This window comes from Lithobates pipiens, unplaced genomic scaffold, assembly GCF_037356315.1.
Source record: "Lithobates pipiens isolate NorthernLeopardFrog02 unplaced genomic scaffold, aLitPip1_a1.2 Scaffold_8, whole genome shotgun sequence".
NCBI classification, from domain to species: domain Eukaryota; kingdom Metazoa; phylum Chordata; class Amphibia; order Anura; family Ranidae; genus Lithobates; species Lithobates pipiens.
Window position 1 is genome coordinate 60,659,251 of NW_027507903.1, and position 23,481 is coordinate 60,682,731.

A 23,481-nucleotide genomic window follows, 5' to 3' on the forward strand; every position below is an offset into this window, starting at 1 on the left:
ATGGAAACATCGGCTGGGGTGCCAACATCGCTAGATTCCAGGACAAGAAAATGTCCTAATATTAATTTTTTTCAGGGGGGGGGGGATCAGAACTCCACTTTATAGTGTTACTAAACTCAGGACTCACTATAGCTGGTCTCCCACAGCACACAGAACATGAAAATGCAATTATGTTAGTAAATATAAGCTGCTAAATACCTTTTTTTCATCATCAGTATATAGCAGTCCTGTGCCTTCTATCAGTGTCTGGTTAAAGCTTGTAGGAGGAGTTTTCATTCTACTCTGACTGTCCTATGAGGCTGCAGGACCCCGACCTTTTGTCTGGACAGTGCTGAACGGTCCCTGTGCCAATCATATGCACCCTCCCAAGAAACAAAAACTTCTAGCAATACACACCAAATTGAGCATGTGCATGTGACTCCAAATGCTCTGCCTTATTAGGAGACAGTGGAAGGAGAGGATCAGAGAAGACAGGATCAAACAGTCTTATTACATGATGCGCAGGACTAAACCCTTAGGTTCCACAATGAGTATAACAGTCATGCTTTACTGCATATACACACTGATTTTACTGTTGTGGGTTTAGCAACAATTTAAAACCTCATTAAAAATGGCTTAAAATATGCTGCAACACCATACAAGGGCTAATTCTTTTTCAAATCCTAGCACACTATTGCCCCTCTATGTACTGTACATGTTGTGGTATGCCTCTTGGTCTCTTCTCTACATTTTGTGTTGAGTTTTAAAGTTTTTTTAAATCTCAAATTTATCATATGCTCCTTTTTTCTTACCTTCATTAATATACATTTTTTTGCTTCTCTTCCTATGTGTTTCTTGAAGCAGTTAGCTTTTTATATAACTGAAAACAAGGGGAGGGAAAGAGACAGCAAAAAAGACCATGGTGTACCACCGATCAGTAAAAAAAACGTAGTAAAACAAAAGTCACCTGCTTACAGAGTGTATCACACAAGTAGGAGCTGCCCAAAATGCAAAAGGGGTGACCACAAACCAGTCCACACACCTTGACCAGGGACATGGGTTAAGACAAGAGGAGCAGTATCTCGGAGGCTGTTCCCTGACAGGCTGTGCTCGGCATTGGGGAGGAAGCGATGGAGCCATACATGTCCCAAGATCTGTCCTCCTGTGTTGCGTCACCACCCACAGCATGCACAGTATGTGTCTGGAGGTAACTTCCTGTTCATCAGGTGCTGATGAGGAGTCATCGTGAAATGGATAATGCACATGCGCCGGGTTGTGGGGGACAGTGTTCTCCAAAAGGACCGCTCTTGTCCTAACCCACGTCCCTGGCCAGGGTGTATGGACTGTTTTGTGGTCAACCCTTTTCCATCTTGGGCAGCTCCTGCATCTGTAGGATATTTTGTTTTAATGGTGGATGTATAAGAGGGGCCAACAGCACTCAGTGGGTCTTTCCCAACCCCCCCCCCCCCCCCACCAATCAATTCAATTCCTTTTAAATTCCCCAGTTGCCGCTTCTAGCTTTGACAAAGCGTAGGTGCGCAAAACATGTCAGCTATGGCAACTTCCTAGTTTGTGGTCCAACAGGGTGTACAGGGTTCCGTCTCCTGGAGTCATGCTGACGTCACCGCACATGCCTGGTCTCCTCTGCAACATCCGGCATTCCCAACCTTGATCTCCAGAGGCGACTGACACACCACGCTTCTCAGAGCCTGACGCTGTTCAGGTGGATCATCAGGCCAAGGCCATCACATCACCGTGGTCAGCGGGTACTCCCCCGCTTCTCTTCAGATCTGCAGTGTCTGTGGGTCAGCAGGAAGAGGTTCACCTCTATCCACTCTGATCAGTGCCATCACGCCCTTCACACACAACAGGATGATCGTGGTCTACCCATCATTGGCTAAACTTTCCGGGTTCAGTTAACCCCTCCTTATCAAGATACTTCAATGCTGGTACAGTTTTAAATTATTTTATGTACTCACAGCCATATGTTTTTTATCTTCTTCCTTGCGTCTCTGCATCAGTGTCCACAGTGCTTTTGCTTGGAAGTCGCTGAAGTATAATAAAAACATTTTGTATCCAACCCTACATGCTTTGTCCTATACATTTGACTTTCACCCATAGAGCGCTGATTATTTGTGTTTTACATTTCGCTTCTTATTGTCCAGTGATTGGCCGCTGCATTGGGGGTCTGCTTTATTATTTCTAATACATCATCATTTGACTGCCAGTTTTGAGCGCTTCCGGAATTTGTTGTTTGTATTTTGGTTTTAATAATGTGTTTTCACTGATGGTACTACACCATGGCGTCTTGCGTTTTCTCTCTCCCCCTCCTTGTTTTCATTCATGCAGATTGCATTTCTTCTTCGGAGTATACAGCCGCAGATTGGGTTTGAGCACGTTTGCAGCTTAGGTTTTTGTTTTGTTAGCTCCTTATACACATACAGTACCTATAAAATGTTTTCTGTAGGCGATTACTTCTACAGCTCCTTCACAGCAACACAAGAACAGTATGAATGGCATAATCAGCTTTTCAGAATTTTGTTAGCATTCTAAATGCATACATGCAAATTGTGCCAGTTTTCAGACACATGGAAAATATGCAATATACTAAGAATTCAAACATATGATTAAAAAATTATTATTAGATCAGTGTAGATATATACAGTGCCTTGAAAAAGTATTCATACCCCTTGAAATTTCCCACATTTTGTCATGTTACAACTAAAAAAACGTAAATGTATTTTATTGGGATTTTATGTGATAGACCAACACAATGTGGCAAATAATTGTGAAGTGGAAGTAAAATGATAAATGGTTTTTAAAATGTTTTACAAATACATATCTGAAAAATGTGGTGTGCATTTGTATTCAGGCCCCTTTACTCTGATATCCCTAACTTGGAACCAATTGCCTTCTGAAGTCACCTAATTAGTCCACCTGTGTATAATTTAATCTCTGTGAAACCTTCAGAGGTTTGTTAGAGAACCTTAGTGAGCAAAGAGTATCGTGAAGGCCAAGGAACACACCAAACAGGTCAGGGGTGAAGTTGCGGAGAAGTTTAAATCCGAGTTTGGTTATAAAAAAATATCCTAAGAAAACTAACACTGTACATCACCCTAAACACACCATCCCCACCGTGAAACATGGTGGTGGCAGCATGTTGTGGGGATGCTTTTCTTCAGCAGGGACAGGTAAGCTGGTCAGAGTTGGTGGGAAGATGGATGGAGCCAAATACAGGGCAATCTTAGAAGAAAACCTGTTAAGAGTCTGCAAAAGACTTGAGACTGGGGCAGAGGCTCACCTTCCAGCAGGACAATGACCCTAAACATACAGCCAGAACTACAAAGGAATGGTTAGATTAATGTATATTCATATGTGTCAGAATGGCCCAAAGTCCAGACCTAAATCCAATTGAGAATCTGTGGCAAGACTTGAAAATTGTTGTTCAGAGACGCTCTCCATCCAATCTGACAGAAGCTTGAGCTATTTTGCAAAGAAGAATGGGCAAAAATTTCACTCTAGACGTGCAAAGCTGGTAGAGACATCCCCAAAAAGACTTGCAGCTTTAATTACAGTGAAAGGTGGTTCTACAAAGTATTGACTCCAGGGGGGGGGGGGGGGGGTCTGAATACAAATGCACGCCACAATTTTCACATATTTGGAAATATTTTTGAAAAACATTTATCATTTTCCTTCTACTTCACAATTATGTGCCACTTTGTGTTGGTCCATCACATAAAATCCCAATAAAATACATGTTTTTGGTTGTAACATGACAAAATGTGGAAAATGTCAAGCGGTATGAATACTTTTTCAAGGCACTGTAATTGGTAATGAAAAGTCAAAAAATCTTAGCCTTAGGCCCCATACACAATATTAGATTTTCTTCAGATTTACCAAAACCATACAATAGGAGGTCAAACCTTAAAGAGTTTTCATCTGTATGCAATCAGATAGATCTTGCACTACATGGTTTTGGTAAATCTGCAGAAAATCTAATAGTGTGTATGGGGCATAAGAAGACATCTTAAAGTTGGATTAAAAAAAGTTGGATGCATTTTTGAAAGCTCATGAACATGTGTCAATGCTGTGCCACTTATGTGCACTGCAGTGGACAGTGTTCTCACATGGTCGCATTTTTTTCGCTTCTCATTGACGCACCAAAATTCATCTGACAAGTAAATGTTCAGCTAGCTTTGCCACTTCCCAAACAGTTCCATTTATGTCAGTGTAAAACGCACCGCAAATGCGCCACAAACACCTCAAACTCCCCTATGTGCTTACACTGCATTTGAGATGCATTTAGAAAGCATTTCTAACTGTGATGACAGAACAAGAATCCATATTATAGAAAACCAACATAGAAGAGGTATCTGGAAAGCACTAGGTAACAAAGCACTTTGCAAAGCATGTCAATAACACATCTTAACAGGATAGGTGCGTTAATGAATGTTCCAGGTATCTAAAATTTCAAAGCAAGCCTAAATGAGCCTCAAGGGTTTGTTCACACTAGAATTGCTGTCTGGATTGTGTATCGCTCTTCAGAGAGCATTAGACAGGTAGTGAGGAGGCGTTGTATTGCCTCCTCACTACCTGCTTTAGCCCCTTGGACTTGGCACTAATGCACTGCAACTCTATATTGCATGCAGTTCTGGGGTGTTAAGGGCCTGGTGAGGAGAATAAGGGATACGATTCCTGCATCAGCTGTGAAACAAAGCATTGTAACCGTGGCATGTGTACACCACTGACTGCTGCCTCTGCAGCTAAAGGGGGAGGTAAAGCTGGGGCTCAACTGCAAGGCTTTACCGTCTCCCCAACCACTAGTGTGCTCAAAAGCTAAAAGCAAAAGGAGGGGGGTTGAGGAAGGACAGGGGATGTTTCCAACCACGTATGCATCTGAACTTCCAAATAGATTGAAAAATAGAAGAGGAGTATGTTATCCAAAAAACAAACTATGGCGTTTTTCTGAGTATCTTTAGAGGAAGATGTCAGATTTACGGTTTGCAGGATAGATTTAATTTTGGAGAGTGAATGGCTAATTGTCAGGTAAAAATACCGGTTTCCACATACCAGGTACACATGGTCTAGCTGCATTAATTTAAGGGGTTGTAAAGGTTCATTTTCTATTTTCTAAATAGGTTCCTTTAAGCTAGTGCATTGTTGGTTCACTTACCTTTTCCTTCAATTTCCCTTCTAAATGTTTTTTTTTCTTTGTCTGAATTTCTCACTTCCTGTTTCTCCTCAGTAAACTTCACGCCATCATCCGAGCGGTGTTTAGTCAGCCAGAACAGCTTACTGAGGAGAAACAGGAAGTGAGAAAACCAAGAAAAAAAACATTTAGAAGGGAAATCGAAGGAAAAGGTAAGTGAACCAACAATGCACTAGCTTAAAGGAACCTATTTAGAAAATAAAAAACAAACCTTTACAACCCCTTTAAATGAACTGGGAGGGATAGTTGGTAATATTATCAGATCTGGAAAGAAGCATGCTGCATTCTCATCAAGGGAAATAGTTATCATTTTGTTACATATAACTTGTTTTTCTAAAGTGGGTAAGTTTGGGGCAATTCTAAAACATATGGTGATGTCCCAAGTCTCTAGACTGCAACCTCTCAGCAAGTTGGAGGAGCCATGTCTGTTCGTAAAACAAAAGGATTTATAGAAATAGTAAAATCAGATGTTAACCTTTTAAAAAAAAAAAAAAAAAAAAAAACCTTAAAATAAAATAGCCCATTTGTAATTTGTGGAGAAACAGGAAACATAGGAGTTTGCATTCAACATCCAAATAACATCCCCAACATATTTTAACCTACAGTAGGCTAGTGGTAGTAAACCTTGGTTTAACCACTTGAGACCCGCGCTATAGCCGAATGATGGCTACAGCGCGGATCTCCTTTGCCGGGACTACGTCTATTGACGTCGCGAGGAGAAAAAAAAAGAGCCGATCACCGGCGGCCGTGATCGGGACATGAGTCCCGATCACGGCCAGCCCAGCCAGTGCCCACCTGCCCCCTGCCAGTGCCACGTGAATAAAAAATGTGTCCCCCCCCGTCAGTGCCACCCAGCAGTGCCCATAGTGCCACCCAGCAGTGCCCACAGTGCCACCCAGCAGTGCCCACAATCTACCTCAACAAAGGTGGTGCACTCCAGTGCCACATATCTGTGCCCATCAGTGTCATCTACCAGTGCCCATGAGTGCCGCCCATCAGAGCCACCTATCAGTGCCCATCAGTCCCATCTATCAGTGGTACCTATCAGTGCCCCTTAGTGCCACCCATCTGTGCCACCCGTCCGTGCCATCTTATCTGTGCCCAATCTTTGCCCATCAGTGCCGCCTTATCTGTGCCCATCGGTGCCGCCTTAACTATGCCTATCAGTGCAGCCTATCAGTGCCCACCAGTGCAGCCTATCAGTGCCGCCTCATCAGCGCACTTCAATGAAGGACAATAATGACCTGTTTGCAAAATTTTATAACAAACTATTAAACATGATTTTTTTTTGCATCTTTTTTTGTTTAGCAAAAAATAAAACTCCCAGCTGTAATTAAATACCACCAAAAGAAAGCTCTATTTGTGGGAAAAAAATGATAAAATTTTAATTTGGGTACAGTGTTGTATGCCCGCGCAATTGTAATTCAAAGTGCATCAGCGCTGAAAGCTGAAAATTGGTCTGGGACTGAGGGGGGTTTAAGTGCCCAGTAAGCAAGTGGTTAAAAAACAAAACAAAAAAAAAAATGGTCCCCATGCAGGCACATGTCCTATGTCCCAATGTGATAGTATGCACCACATACTAGCACATTATGAAAACAAATGCCTCCAGTGGCGTGCCGTCACCGCTAACAGGGAATGAATCTTTACCCCATCTTCTTTCCCGGTTTGCAGGCTCTAGCCATTTGAATGGCCGAGAAGCAATGACATCACTCATGCACATGCATACAGGAGCCACAGCACAGCTCTCTTAATGGACAGAATGGCATTCACTGAGAGCGCATGAACTGGAGATGTCATTGGCTGTTACAATTGTAAATATCTCCTAAACAGTACATGTTTAGGAGATACTCACTGTACTTTCAGGTAAGTCTCATTAGAGGCTTATCTGTAAGTACAAGATAAAAAGCGGAGCTTACTACTTTTTTAAGCTCTGTCTGTAGGTGAAACATGTTGGGGTGTAGTTTTGGGTGGGAGTGAGCGGTGTGATGCGATTGCAATAAATCTCGGCTGCAGTTTAACATCTTCAGGTTGTGGCCCGGTAGTTGAATGATGGATTAAAGTGGAGAAAGAACAGTCTCCATGTTTTTAGCACATGGCTGACTGCAGGCAGACAACAGTTCTAAAGCTTAGCTTCTCTAATGATTTTCTAATAAGTAGAATGTCAGATTTTGAGAAAGGGATTTTAAAAACGTCAGAATTTCAGGGTGGTTATCAAAATCCTAGACTAGACCAGTTCAGATATGCCAGATTTTAATGACGTAGAAGTCAGAGGGGTAAGCAGTAAAATGTAACATCCAATGTCGATTTGCTTTTGTGCATAAAGGAAAGCTCTTGTCCTTGCATTCTAGTGAATAGGAACTTGGTATTTACAGTACAATAACGTTATCGTTCGTCTATATTGGTAATATATAAAAAAATACAATCAATGACACAATAAATGTACCCATCAGTGCAGCCTTCCAATGCCACCTATGAGTGCCCATCAGTGCTGCATATCAGTGTCACCCACTAGTGCTGCCCATCAGTGCTACCTCATTAGTGCCATCTCATTGGTGCCACCTTATCAGTGCCCATCAGTGAAGCTTATCAGTGCCCATCAGTAAAGAAGTAAACTTGCTTATTTACAAAAATCTATAACAGAAACAAACGAAAAACTTTTTTTTTTTTTTAAATGTTCGTTTTTTTTTTTTATTCATTTAGCAAAAAAGAAAAACCGCAGGTGTGATCAAATACCACCAAAAGAAACCTCTCTTTGTGGGAACAAAATGATAAAAATGTAGTTTGGGTACAGTGTAGCATGACCACGCAATTTTCATTTAAAAAGTGACAGCGCTGGAAGTTGAAAATTGGCCTGGGCAGGAAGGGGGTGTAAATGCCTGGTATTAAAGTGGTTAAACGTGTGCAAAAAAAAAAAAAAACACGCAAAAGCACTGGCAGAGAAAGGGTTAAATGTCTGACTCCGTTTTAGCAGAACTGAAGGACAATATGCTGAACTTTTAACATTGTTAATCAGAATAAAATAGTAGCTTAAGATCCTCTGAGGCAAATGTGAAAAAAAATGCTTAATATGCAGCGAACTAAAGAACTACAAAATTTTTCGGGACGCCGGGCCAATTATACCAGTGAAATGGCGCCTTGTCAATCATCTGTATGACACACTTCTCAGACATACAATTATTTTCATGCTGTTGAAGGCATTTTTTTTTCTTCCCATTAGAGACTTTTGGAAGCACAGATACTGACATTGTCATTTTATGGAATTTCCAGCAAGTTGGAGACATTAATAATTCATACATTCTAGAATACAGGGTGCAACACAGTGTCAGCGGGATAAAAACAAACATTGGGGGGGTCACTTTATATGAAATGTGGCACTTAAGGTTACAGAAAGGGGTGAGATACAAATAAATAAATGAGTGAATATTGCTGGGCCTTCAACCTTTGTATATTGAATGAATGAATGAATGAAATACTTGTATAGCGCACAATGCGAACTGAATCGCCTCTAGGCGTTGTGTCAAACGTAATCATACGTCAGAAATATATTTGTATGTAAAAAGAGTCTAATTTCTGATAAATATGTGTTGATGGATAAGCACTACATATGGTTTACTGTTCATTTTATATACTGTATTTATCGGAGTATAACACGCACAGGTGTACAACACGCACAGGTGTACAACACGCACAGGTGTACAACACGCACAGGTGTACAACACGCACAGGTGTACAACACGCACAGGTGTACAACACGCACAGGTGTACAACACGCACATTAATTTTAAGAGGGAAGTTTCAGGAAAAAAAACTAAAATTTTTGTATTGGCGTATAACACGCACACGCTATTTGCACCCGATTTACACGGTGAAAAAGTGAGCGTTATATGCCAATAAATACAGTAATGCATGTTCTTTGTTGTGAGGACAGTATAGATCAGCCATTCTCAACTAGGGTTCTGTGAACGTTTGCTAAGCGTTCCTTGACCTGTTGACCGCCCATCTGATGGCCTGTATAGGTTATGGGTCCCATGCAACTTGGTAGAGCCAGCAGCATGACCTTACCACCTTCCCATCAACAGCACACATACATGCAACCTCACTGGAATAGCCTTTTTTTCCATGGGGTCACATACATGCGTATCTCCCTTTGTGCTGGGAGAGCGCCGCACAGCGCAAACATACACATGTGTGGTATTGCTGCAATCGTCAGGAGAATTATTTTTTTTTTGGGTTGTTCTTTGGCCCAAAATATAAAAAAAAAAAAAAAAAAAAAAATGAGATATCTGGTACCACTTCAAGTGCTTTCCCATGACAATCGTTACACAAGGAATGCACGAGGGGGTGTGTCAGTTGATATTTTCTAGGAGCGCTCACATTGGAACATTGTAGTACAGCTCAAAGCCTACATGCACAGTTTGTAGCAGGGAGAGGCAGCAATGTCAGAACAAGGCTCAACATGCTCGCTCACTACACAACAGGGCTTTTGGCAGCTGTGTCCTGCCACTGCCCCACTACTGTTACGCCCACAAACTGATTTTTATGGGGAGGAGCATACACGATTCAATTTAGGAAACAAATATGCAATTTTTAAGTCGAAAATGATTGCAGTTTTTAAAAAACACAACACAATCAATTTGCACGTTTTCTGGAGCACTATCGAATTTTTTTTAAGTGTTGTTAAGGTAAGGTTAAGTGGTAGGGCAAAGTTAAAGCATATTTATACCCAAAATGAAAAATGCACAATTGCAAACCTACCATGCCCGTCCACCTAAACTGACAGGCCGGGCAAGCAGAGCGTTAATCAGAGAAGCAGCCAAAGGGCCCATGTTAACTCTGGAGTAGCTGCAGAGATCCACAGCTCAGGTGAGAAGTTGTACACTCCGCAAATCTGACCTTTATGGAAGAGTGGCAAGAAGAAAGACATTGTTGAAAGAAAGCCATAAGAAGTCCTGTTTGCAGTATGCGAGAAGCCATGTGGGGGGGGGGGGGGGGCACAGCAAACATGTGGAACAAGGTGCTCTGGTCAGATGAGACCAAAATGTAACTTTTTGCCCTAAAAGCAAAACACTATGTGTGGCAAAAAACAAACACTGCACATCACCCTGAACACACCATCCCCACCGTGAAACATGGTGGTGGCAGCAACATGTTGTGGGGATGCTTTTCTTCAGCAGGGACAGAGAAGCTAGGCAGAGTTGATGGAAAGATGGATGGAGCCAAATACATGGCAATCTTAGAAGAAAACCTGTTAGATTCTGCAAAAGACCTGAGATTGGGACAGAGGTTCACCTTCCAGCAGGACAATGACCCTAAAACATACAGCCAGAGCTATAATAGAATGGTTTAGATCAAAGCCTATTCATGTATAAGAATGGCCCAGCCAAAATCCAGACCCAAATCCAATTGAGAATCTGTGGCAAGACTTTAAAATTGCTGTTCACAGACGTTCGCCATCCAATCTGACAGAGCTTGAGCTATGTTGCAAAGAAGAATTTCACTCTCTAGATGTGCAAAGCTGGTAGAGACATCCCCAAAAAGACTTGCAGCTGTAATTGCAGTGAAAGGTGGTTCTACAAAGTATTGACTCAGGGGGGATGAATACAAATGCACCCCACACTTTCACATATTTATTTATAAAATGTGGAGAACCATTTATCATTTTTCTTACACTTCACAATTATGTGCCACTTTTTGTTGGTCTATCACATAAAATCCCAATAAAATACATTCACGTTTTTGGTTGTAACATCACAAAACGTGGAAAATGTCAAGGTGTGTGAATACTGTTTCAAGACACTGTATATGGTGGACCTACCCCAAGGTCATACGGTTTTGGATGCAGGTCCATTCTTTAATATATTCTGTGACCATAGTTTATACTGCCAAGGATGCTCGGACTGCACTCTTAAATGAACCAGTGGGCAAACTTGGATTTCTTTTATGTTTTTGGTGGCCAAGATTGCAATTGCCACAGCTTGGAAAAGTCCTGTGGTTGACTTGGCTTTATTAAAGCGCAAATGAACCTGGATTATGAACAATTAGAAGACTGTAAGAGTATTAAGTGACAAACATGCATTGTTTGACAAAGTTGGAAAAGGCATACCGCTTCCTTTTTTTAAAAGAGAAATTATTTATTGGAAAAGCCTTTCCTAGAAAGTCTTAGGGTCTTCAACTGGGTACTGCTGTTATCCACCAAGTTTTATTCTACTTGCTACACTCAGAATTATAGGATATTGCTATATCTCTGCCAGTCCGATAGGTTAGATTTGTTCTACTTCTCGGTTTTGTTTGCTTACTTCTTTTGTTATCCCAAGGTAATAGCTTCTCTACAGAAGTTTGATTTCTTGCAGTGCCCTGGACTATCGTGCTTATGGCTTTATTTCTTCTGACATGCTTTGTAATATGGGATTATTTATCATATTCAGGGGTGTCTGTTCCCACCCCTTCTATTTTGTCATTTTGTTCCTCTTTGTTTTGGATGCCAAATGCTGTATCAACAAGATTAACTTTTTCTCCTTTTTTTTTTAAAAATCACCAAAAAATAAAGATGACGACGAATGAAAAAGAAAAATGCTGCTGGAAGGCTTTGTTCTAGGGTATTTCATAATGAATTAGTTTGCAATGCATACCAGCATTATGCCTTTTTTTTACAACCACTTTAATCATCAATTTTCATCTCACATTTGAGGAAACAGCTTACTGCTCATCACACATGGATCAATTAACAGCTCAAGATGACCTAGACTTTAGACTAGGTAATTGGTGGACATACAGGCATCTCTATGACAGAAAGGTGCACCGTTAAAGCAGAACTAAACCCTATTGTTGTTTTCAGCCAAGGAAGCTGCAATCTCAAGTCCCATAGACACAATGAGAATATAGGACCAAGAAAAAACGCATTCAGAGCGATCTATACGTTAGTACACGGCTTTCGAGAGCCAATCGTGACAGTTCATGTGAAAATATCCAAAAGAACAAGTACAAAAGTTAATGTTTTTCACGTAATTATTATAGTATTCGTATGAAAAAAATATTGTGTGACCAAGACCATGCATGCTCGCAAAGGAAAGAATACATTACAATACATTACATCACTTCTCAAGTTGTATTTTGTTGTATGAGGATTTTCCTAACTTCAGTAACCTTTGGGTTATCAATATGAGACTAACATGCAAACCCCCCCCCCCCCTCAAAAAAACAGAAGATCATTCGTCCAATATTCTCATACTGGCTTTAGCCTCTGTTTGACCTTCAACTGCCATGGTGCTGATCAGTTATGGCACCAGCAATCTGACAGTTTGGTTGAGAGCACAAGGAAATGTAACAGCAATCCCGACACGTAGCGGAATGTAACCGTTTTTTTTTTAACTGTTAAATTGTTGGGTTTAGTTCAGCTTTAATAACACTTCCTAGTTATTACCAAGAATGACGTCATAAAAAGTGTCCCAACCGGAACTGTTCTCTAGAACCAAAGTGGCTACAGATACTGTTGGCCAGTATAAAGCCTTGTGCTGTTTCTATATATAATATATATATATATATATATATATATATATATATCCCATGTAGTGTATTGGAGGATCTATTTTAGAATTAAATACATCAAGCTATATTGGGAAACATTCTGGTCACACTTGTTTTACGATTTTTAAACTGTACAACTTACAGCTTCTTTGTCCTGAATCTCCGCTTCCAGCTCTTGTAATCTTTTGCTTAGTTCTTCATTCCTCTCTCGTTCCTTGTCTATTTCATCACACTGAGCTTCAAGCTCTCCAATCTAGAAGACAAAGTACAGTAAGAGACAATAAGATACAATGTTACTTATGCAATCAAGGCTCACAATTAGAAACCATTCACACTTGTGCTCTTTATGCAATTAATGGATTTTCTAAGTTTCGTATATGGAAGGGTTAGAAGCTCTTTAAAGGTTTGAGCCATCTAGGGGGAAAATTTACCGTTTCTTTGTCATAGTGACTAATATCACCTCCAGAGAGATTTTAGATTATCACTGGAAAAGATGATAAGGGGGGAAATTGGGACATTTGTTCTTGTCAATAAAATGTCTAAGAAGAATGTCCCCTCACTTCCTGATTGGTGCCGATTCAGGAAGTGAGATAAAGTCTTCACAGAAAAAACAAAACATGATGGGGGGTCCTGCCTTTCCCAGCACAATCTAAAACTAAAACATGCGCACGCAACCACGCACAGACAGTAGAATGATATTTGTGACAACGTGCTCCTGTTATCATTACGGGTTTTTTTAATTAAAAAAAAAAAATTTTTTAAGGATATGGCAAGCAACATTTTTCACTCTGTTTTGACAAAAATGAGTTTGATAAATAGATGGATGGAAACACATGCAAAACTCAGCATGCACTTTAATAAACAAACTATCTTCACTGAAAAATGCAAAAAAAAAAAAAAAAAAAATACCCATTCTCCACATTTGAAAATGTGAAAAATGAGAACCCCAGAAGTCCCAAGACAGTTCTTAACCTAATGTATAAATATAATAAAAAATATAACCCCAGGAGTCAGTTCAGGTGAATTAAAGTATAATAAAAAGGCAAAACTTTTTTCCCCTGTTTTGGTAGGGTAAAGAGGGATTAGAAAACCGGGCAGGTTTTTACTGCGGTCTGTGTCTCTGGTTTGGAGATTCGCCTTCTCTACCTGTCCTGGTGACAGTTATCACAGAGAGTGAAAACGAAAGAAAATCCCAAAATTTTGACTTGTCATCTCAACAGGGATGGAGGTGAAATCTTCCAATAGAGACCGTAGTTCTGGTGATTCCGATGACAACCAGGGATTTCCACTCACTTCCTGTTATGGGACAGGAAGTAAAAGGAAATCTCCACAATTTGGCTTTAGTTCTATTTAAATTCACCCATTACAAAGCATTGTTCTGGGGACCCTTACCAAGTTTTTTCTGGATATCCCAACTAGAGCTGAAAATAATGATTATTTTCATAATCAATTAGTTGGCCAATTATTGTTTTGATTAATTGGATAACCTCCCCCCCCCCCCCCCCCCCCAAAAAAAAAAAAAGTGTTGTGTATAATTTATTTAATATGTAAAGTTTAAAAAACACAATTTATTCTTGAATATCTATATGCAGCGGTAGCTATAAATAACCAGCTATATGTTTTGGGGATTAAAATATCTGATCCACTCTGAGAATAACAGACAGAAGAGATACCGTATATCAACTATTAGAGGTTGAAACTGGTACATATAATCAAATTTTTTTATCTAAAGAAAAAATAAATAAATAAAAAGAACTAAAAACGCAGGTTTTCAGACAGCATTGCAATATATTATTGTGCAAGACAGACTCCCTTGTCCTAGAAAAATAGCTTGATACAAGCTACCTGCGTCTGCTGTCACTTATTCTGGCCATACACAAATTTTTCCTTCCAAAATTAATGTTTTAAGAATGTTCCTTCAGTTTTCTAATAGCTAGTGGAGCCAAATCAACATACGTTTTTTGACCACAGTGACAAGGAACAGAATAGAAAACGTATCGATTGAATGAATTTTCAGACAGTGTATGTGGTTTTCGTTCAGAAGACACATTCAATTTAAAATTGAATGTTAAATGCAAGTGAAATTTTTGAACGACATTTATTGAATATACAAATAATTTTCTACGGCCCCTTTCACACGGGGCGGATCAGTAATGATCCGCCCCGTGATGATCCGCTCGCTCAGCGGGGATCGCTCCGTTGTCCCCGCTGAGCCGGCTGCGGACAGGGCGGTCTCCGCACACTGTGCGGGGACCGCCCTGTCAGCTCTCCGTTCTCCTCTATGGGGATCGGACGAGCATGGACCGTGTGTCCGTGTTCATCCGATCCGCTCTGCAGACGGACAGAAAAATAGGATTTTCCTCCGTCTGCAGAATCGGACATTTGCGGAGGCGGACAATAGCGGGTGTCTGCGGATGCTCATCCGCAGACACCCGCTATCCCATAGGGATGAATGGATGTCCGTATTTCATCCGCAAACGGATGGATGAAATACGGACATATCATCCGCATGTGTGAAAGGGGCCTACAGAGTATTTGCACAAATGTTCTCTAACGAAAAAAAAAAAGAAAGAAGAAAAGAAACAAAAAAAAAAAAAGTTGTAGCAGCAGGTTTTTTTTTTCCACCTGTCATGATGGGGTTAAAATTTTTTAAATTAGGCCTTAATAGTACAAAAACAGCAGATAATCACTACTATAAGGGGTTAATTTATGGTGAAAATAATTTTATATATACACACACACACACATATATATATATATATATATATATATTTAATACACACACCTTATATCATATATAATATAATAAATAAACCTAGAAGTAGAATATACAGGGTATTTTAAATGGGAGTCAGACATAAAACTACATGAAGGGTGGGGATATAAATCTTTTATACTGAAGTAGTATTAAGCCACGATTCACACTGATGCAATTTGGCATGCGATTTGACATGTCAAATCGCATGCTAAATCTGTGGCAATTGCCGGCAACGGCAGCATCTGAATCGCGCGATGCCTCATTTGCGGCGCCACACTTATTCCCAAAAGTAGTTTCTGTACTACTTTTGGTGATTTTGGGGTGCGATTTCCATTGACATCTGTGCAGAAATCTGCACAGATGTCTCTGAAATCGCCCCCCAAAGTCGGGACTGAGATGCGGAAATGAAATTGTGCGAGTTCAGCTGTTTCATTCCCGCAGTCAGTGGGAACCAGGGCTCAAGGCTGAAACTTTTTTGCATAGATATAATCCACAATACTGGTAAACTTTTAGTGTGAATGTAGTTGTAAAGCCTCGGCTATTTTCGGCCGTTCTCCGGTTTCCGAAAGCCGCCAAGAACTACCGAGCGCCGTCGAGATACACAGTACATCCGCTCTGTATCTCGGCGGCACCATTTTTAAATCAAATAATTTTCTAATGACTGGCAAGGCTACAATAGAAGGCTGCAACAGAAGATCATTCATTAGATGTTTCAGCCCTAATCTCAACATTTGTCACATTAATTTATCCATCTCTTGAGGACCATGTGTACTTTTTATGTATGGTATTCTGTGTGCCCAACATTCCTCCTTTAACTTTACCTCTTCAACAAAAGCATCGCCCCCGGAGATACCCCTTATATGGAGAGCTTCATTGGCAATGGGTCCCTAAAACCCTCTTTTAGCACACGTTTTGTCCTCTCACTACATCCTCCTTCTAGAAAGAAGTGATAATTTCCTTCTCTTGCTCTCACCCCCCCCCCCTTTTTTCCCCCTCCTTTTGTTGAGCCCTTCAAATACGGCTCCTGTTGTACTACTGTCAGAACAAAAAAAACAAAACAAAAAAAGAAGTAGTTTTTGGTAGCAACAGTCCATTTTACTTTTTCAGCAACCAATACCAAACTTTCTTGTGCCTCCCACACACTCTTATAGAGGCAGTCCATGTAACAGAATTAAAAAAAGTACAGTAAAGACTAAGCCCTTGTACACACACATTCCGATGGACAATTTCCGATCGGACCGTGTTGTCAGATAATCAGACAGTGTGTGGGCTCCATCGGGCTGAGTATCCGACGGACCAAGTTTTCCAGCTGGGCTATAAAATTTTCCGACAACATGCTCCGATCGGACTTTGATCATGAGTAGAGAATTCCAATCTGACAAAGTGCCACGCATGCTCAGATCAAATTCCTAGACCAAAGCTATTGGCTACTAGCCTGAACGTAGTCCCGTCCTAACGAAATAACGTCATCACGTTAAGTACGATCGGATTTTCTGACAACTTTGTCGGACTGTGTGTATGCAACAGTTTCGGACAAAATCTGACGGATTTGGTTGTCGGAATGTCCGACCGTGTGTACAAGGGCTTACTGATTGTTACGATATAAAATCTTTTTTCCAGCCCATGTAAGATTCCAATGTGTTACCAGTCACACACACAACTAGTTTTATTGTGTTAATAAAGTGCCCAACTTACCTGACATCAGAGCTAACTGCTGCTCAATGTGTTTTTAGTAAAGACTGAGGTTTTATATTAAGCAATATTTTAGTATTTTGCTATGCATCTGTGTTGGTCTACAGCTTCTATCACTTTATTGTATATTGAGCAATTGTCTATAAGAACTATCGGCTCTATTTAGAATAAAAGGATGGAGGACTCAGTATTGTGTTTTGGTGAGCAGGACAAGATGAAGGTATAGGAGTGCCTGTTTAAGGTGAACCCATCAGCCATTTTTAACTTTTAAGGCTGGGTTCACGTATGAACATGCGTAGGCTCACAGCAGGAGTCCGGTGCGTCCTCCTTCACAGTTTCAGGTCCAATTTCAGCCCCCAAATTTTTAGCTTCATTCAGACCTGAAACAGATCAAAAGACACACAGCGTTCCTGTGCAAATTGTGGAGAGGAGTGAACTGGCTCCATAGAAAGCCGGCCACAATCTCCTGCTATTGCAAATTGGATGTGAGGAACCCGCATCCAATTCACACTAATGTGAACTCCGTCTAAAAGTAGAAATCCTGCCACACACACACACACACGTTAATGGCATAGCCCATAGGGTTCAATACTGAGTTGGCCCACCCTTTGCAGCTATAAAAGCTTCAAGTCTTCTGGGAAGGCTGTCCACAAGGTTTAGGAGTGTGTCTATGGGAATGTTTGACCATTCTTCCAGAAGTGCATTTGTGAGGCCTGGCTCACAGTCTCCGCTCTAATTCTTCCCAAAAATGTTCTAATCAGGTTGAGGTTAGCACTCTGTGCAGGCCAGTCAAGTTCCTCCACCCCAAACTCGCTCATCCTTGTCTTTATGGACCTTGCTTTGTGCACTGGTGTGCAGTCATGTTGGAACAAGAAGAGAACATCTCCAAACTCTTGCCACAGAGTTAGGAGCATGAAATTGTCCAAAATGTCTTGGTATGCTGATGCCTTAAGAGTTCCCTTCACTTCAACTAAGGGTCCAATCCTTCCAACCCCTGAAAAACAATCCCATACAACCCCCCCCCCCCCCCTTCCAGAAAATGATTTGGACCAGTGCAAAAAGCAAGCTCCATAGAGACATGGATGAGCGAGTTTGGTGGTGGAGGAACTTGACTGGCCTGCATAGAGTCCTGACCTCAACCCGATAGAAAACCTTTGGGGTGAATTAGAGTGGAGACTGCGAGCCAGGCCATTTCGTCCAACATCAGTGCCTGACCTCACAAATGCCCTTCTGGAAGAATGGCCAAACATTCCCATAGACACACTCCTAAACATTGTGGACAGCCTTCCCAGAAAAGTTGAAGCTGTTATAGCTGCAAAGGGTGGGCCAACTCAATATTGAATCCTATGGACTAGCACAATTAAAGTTCATGTGCGTGTAAAGGCGGGCATCCCAATACTTCTAGTAATATTGTGTATTTGAAATCACCTTTGTTACTAGAAAACTGACCTCTATGGATTGATCCACTAAAACGAGATTATTTGTGTAGGAAGTGTTGGTAGAGGTACCCAAGTTTACCAGTGTGGAGAAGTGGACAGTCAGAAAAGACATGTTTAAAGAGGAAATCTCCCAGCAGGACAATGCAACTTGAATGGCTGGAGAATCAGCCAAGGCTTGGTTAAGTAAAAAGCTATTTCTGCCATTGTTTATTGGTGTGTGGTGGTGGAATAACCAGGAGCAAGGAGAGCTGAATATGCAGTCATGAGTTCCAGTATTCTAACCCAAGCACAATATTGCAAATGAACACGTTCCTGAAAGTGGCTGTAAATGTAAAGCAGGTGCTGCGGCGACCCCCGGCTGGGAACCAAAAACATTCTAAGCGAGAAATGTCACCAGCCCCCGAGGATCTCCAGAACAGGTCCAAAGTTTTTTTCAATCCATGATCCCTATGAAAGCGACTGGTGTAGAGAGATGAAGAGGAGGATTAAGAGCCAATGACACTGTATATAACAATGCGTGTAGATATTAAAAAAAGCAAAGTTTAGCCATGTCAGAGTCAATGTATGGAAGAGGCATTGCAACTTGATGTCCAACAACACTGTCTTGTCCATTATCCTACCCCACTGAATAGCTACTGTGTTATGCCCTGTACACACGGTCGGACATTCTGATTTTTTTCTGACGGATTTTGGCCGAAACTTGTGTTGCATACAAGTTGACGTACAAAATGTACGATGGGACATTGGGATGAGAGACCAGTAGCCAATAGCTTTCATCTCCAATTTTTTTCTGAGCATGCGTGGCACTTTGTGCGTTGGAATTCTCTACACACGATCAGAAAAAGTCCGATCGGATTTTGTTGTCGGACAATTTTAGACCCAGATCTCAAACTTTTTCCGTCGGAAATTTAGATGGAAAAAGTCCGCTAGAGCCCACACACGATCGGATTTTCCGACAACATAATCTGATCTGACTTTTTCCATCGGAATATCCGACCGTGTGTATGGGGCATAACAGTTTGCATGTTCTCCCTGTGTTTGTGTGGGTCTGCTCAGATTTTCTTCCACACGCCAAAGACATTCTGGTAGATTAAGTAGCTACTGTCTAAACTGGCCCAAGTATGTGTGTGATATAGAGGCCTTAGATTGTAAGCTCCTCGAAGGCAGGGATTGATGTGCATGAATAATATGTAAAGTGCTGCGTAAATTACTGATGCTATATAAAATACCTGTAACAAACGCACAGCTTTTCTTCGGTGCAAATGCTAGCAAAATGAAATGTTATTAGCTCATTTTCTTTCTAGGTTGGATATTCTTCATTCCTAAGAACAGCATGAATCAGGAAAAGAACAGAGTATGGCCAGTAGATGGAGCCGATCATAGAAAATAAAGGTTCACTTACTCTGATCAGTGCCATCTATGGGGTTCTAATAGATCACAGACTAAATAACATGCAATGCCAAGCTGCTAGCAAGGTTAGAAGACTAGCATGCTTTAAAAAGGCTATTTAGTCAATAAAACAAAAATGCTACCGCTTTACAAAACTCTAGTTCAGCCACATCTTGAGTATGTCGTTGAGATATGGTCACCATTCCTAAGGAAGGATGTGCTTGAACTGGAGAGAGTCCAGAGAAGGGCAACAAAGCCAATAAGTGGACGGGAGGTTAACCACTTAAGGACTGTCTCATGCCGATGTACGTCGGCAGAATGGCATGGCTGGGCACAATCACGTAGATGTACGTGATTCTTTAAGTGCCCAGCTGTGGGTCGAAAGCGAGCCGCCGGAGGTGCACTCCCGACCAGGTCCTGTGCTTCGTGACCGTGGCACCAGCGGACCCGATCGCCGCTGGTGTCCTGCAATCGGGTCACAGAGCTGAAGAACGAGGAGAGGTCTGTGTAAAAAAACCTCTCCCCGTGCATCCCTGTGTGGCTGTCACAATTGTCTCTTCCCTTTTATAGGGAAGGACGATCAGTGATGTCGCATGGCAGGCCACGCCACCTACGATAAAAAAAAACAAAAAAAAAAAAAACACATAACGACATACATAACACTACACTGCCCCCTAGTGTTTAACTCCTTCACTGCCAGCGTCATTTACATAGGAATCAATGCATTAAAATAGCATTGATTTCTGTATAAATGACAATGGTCCCAAAAATGTGTCAAAAATGTCCGATTTGTCCGCCATAGTGTCGCAGTCACAATAAAAAAAAAAAAAAAAAAAGTTGATCGCCGCCATTACTAGTAAAAAAAATAAATAAATAAATAAAACTATCCCCTATTTTGTAAACGCTATAACTTTTGTGGAAACCAATCGCTAATTGCGATTTTTTTTTACCAAAAATATGTAGAATACGTATTGGCCTAAACTGAGGAAAAAACATTTTTTTATATATATTTTTTGGGGATATTTATTATAGCAAAAAGTAAAAAATATTGCATATTTTCAAAATTGCCGCTCTATTTTTGTTTATAGCGCAAAAAATAAAAACCACAGAGGTGATCAAATACCACCAAAAGAAAGCTCTATTTGTGGGAAAAAAAGGACACCAATTTTGTTTGGGAGCCACGTCGCACGACCGCGCAATTGTCAGTTAAAGCGACGCAGTGCCGAATCGCAAAAAGGGGCCTGGTCCTTTGGCTGCAAATTGGTCCGGGGCTTAAGTGGTTAAACGTGCTCTCCCCTGCAGAAGTGATGCTCAAAAGGGGATATGATAGCAATACACAAATCTTTTTAACTTCTTTTTATTAGTTTGCGATACACAAATCTATAAATGGTGACTCCAGCATTGGGAGGAAACAATTTAATGTAAGGTCTCTAAAGAAGACTTGCGGCCGCACAATGAAGTTGGACAGGAAGCTTCATAGGGAGTTCTTTACAGTTAGAGCGCTAAAGATGTGGAACTCCCTTCCACAGTTGGTGGTGTCAGTGGGGAGTGTAGATAAATTAAAAAAACTCCTAGAAGCGTTTCTCAGAGAACACAATGTACAGAGATATGGGAAATGGTATTGACCTAAAACACACACACACGTTGAAATGGATGGACTGGTGTCTTTATTCGACCTTACCAACTATGCAACTAGTGTATTTTCATGAATTACTCTATTGTGATGAGTGAAGGACACCCAACCGAGAGAGAAATTAGCCCAGTAATGTGAAATTGCTGACATTTGCACATAAATGTGAATGCAGATTTGTAGGATGAATAGCTCTATGAATGTTTTATAAATACACCCCAAAGAAAGCTGGAGCAACAGTAATGCACTTGTTCATAGCAACCAATCATTTCACCTTGTATATGCAGCAAATAATAGAGGTTGGCTGTTAAAGATGATAGATTAGCTATTGTGAAGTAGCCTCATCCACGAATAATATATGAATATGTCTCTGCCTTGTACAGGTATGATTAAAACGTTTAAATAATAACAATAAAGAGAAACTAAGTACATTTACAATCTGCAAAAAAGGACCATAAATTTCATTTAAAGGCTTCTATAAAGGAGGGGTGTGCATTTCAGGTGTTGAGTAAATGTAGAATCCCTTGGTAATGTTGATGAAAACAGTGCAGTGAATCAGAGAGGTGTGGGATGGATGAGTAATGAGGATAATTCTGGGATGTCAGGCGTCAGTAGTGAAGAGGTAGTAACTTAGTCATCATAATACAGTGGATTAGGGGCGGACTGACAACTCATGGGGCCCCGGGCAATAGGAGATTATGGGGCTCCAGGCAATAGGAGAAGATCATGGGGTCCTCGGGCAATAGGAAATTATGGGGCCACACAGTATACACACACACACACACACACACAGAGAAAAGGTACTGGAGAGGCGCGGCAGCTATAATCTTGGGATTTTTTTAAAAAAAAAACACAGATTTTTACATACTGTCCCTGGTTTTATTGAGGCTGGCAACCCTGATGGGGCCCCTTAGTATCATAGGGCCCTCGGGCAATGCCCGAGTGGTCAGTCCGCCCCTGCAGTGGATCTCATCTCCTGTCCTCTGGGCCCACTAACTAGGTTTGCAATATAACTGAAATACATCACAGGTGATCTCATTTGCTGCTCAGTGATTGTAGTATTCTAGTCTGCATCTCCCCAAGGTAATACATAAAACCTATCCTGTTAGTGGGCCCTGAGGACAGGATTTGAGAACCATTGTCATAATACACCTTGATCTTTGTAGGGAGCTACAGTAAGATGAAATAGATCAGTGCAAGATAGAGGAAATTATGTATCATATTTTTGGGAAATATCTTATGCTGATAATCTAGAGCAGGGGTTGACAAACTGCGGCCTAAGGGCTAGATGAGGCACTTTGCTGCTTTTATCCAGCCCGTGGGGCACTATTCCTGCCAATGATATAAGGCAGGAGTCCCCAACCACCGGGCCGCGGCGTCTCTGCAGCCGAGTTGTAAAGGCTGCTCTGTCACAGGTGTGGCGAGCAAGCAGAGAGATGTCATCATCTCTCACCCCCCCCCCCCCCCCGCATCACCCACCCTCACAGCCGCTCAGTTAGATGGCTGCTCTATTGGATGTGCAGCCGAGGGCGAGCAGAGAGATTACATAATCTCTCACTACCTGCCCTCGCTCTGGGACCCAGCCAATGCACATGTGCCAGTTTCCTGCTGCCAGAGACTGTCGCTTGCCACTAAGTCTTTCACGGTTAAAAAAAAATCTTGCAAATTACCTTTACATTTAAAAAGTGACAAGCTGCATCTGGAATTTTTTGATGGCAGGCAACAGTGGGAAGCTTCAGTTGGTGGCAGGATAATGACAATCCATATTTGATGGCAAGCGACGTGGCAAGTGACAAGCTGCATCTGGTGGCAGGTGACGTGGCAAGTAACAAGCTGCATCTGGTGACAGGCGACGGTGGCA

General features: G+C 41.3%; 1 protein-coding gene across 1 annotated transcript in view; it reads right to left on the reverse strand.

Annotated features, from left to right (window-relative positions):
• HOMER2 (homer scaffold protein 2) overlaps positions 1–23,481 on the reverse strand; it is a 315,280-nt gene that overhangs the window by 52,869 nt on the left and 238,930 nt on the right. Inside the window, exon 7 of the mRNA XM_077472968.1 lies at positions 12,855–12,965. Coding sequence (XP_077329094.1) covers positions 12,855–12,965 — 111 coding nt within the window. The remainder of the gene's footprint in view (positions 1–12,854; positions 12,966–23,481) is intronic.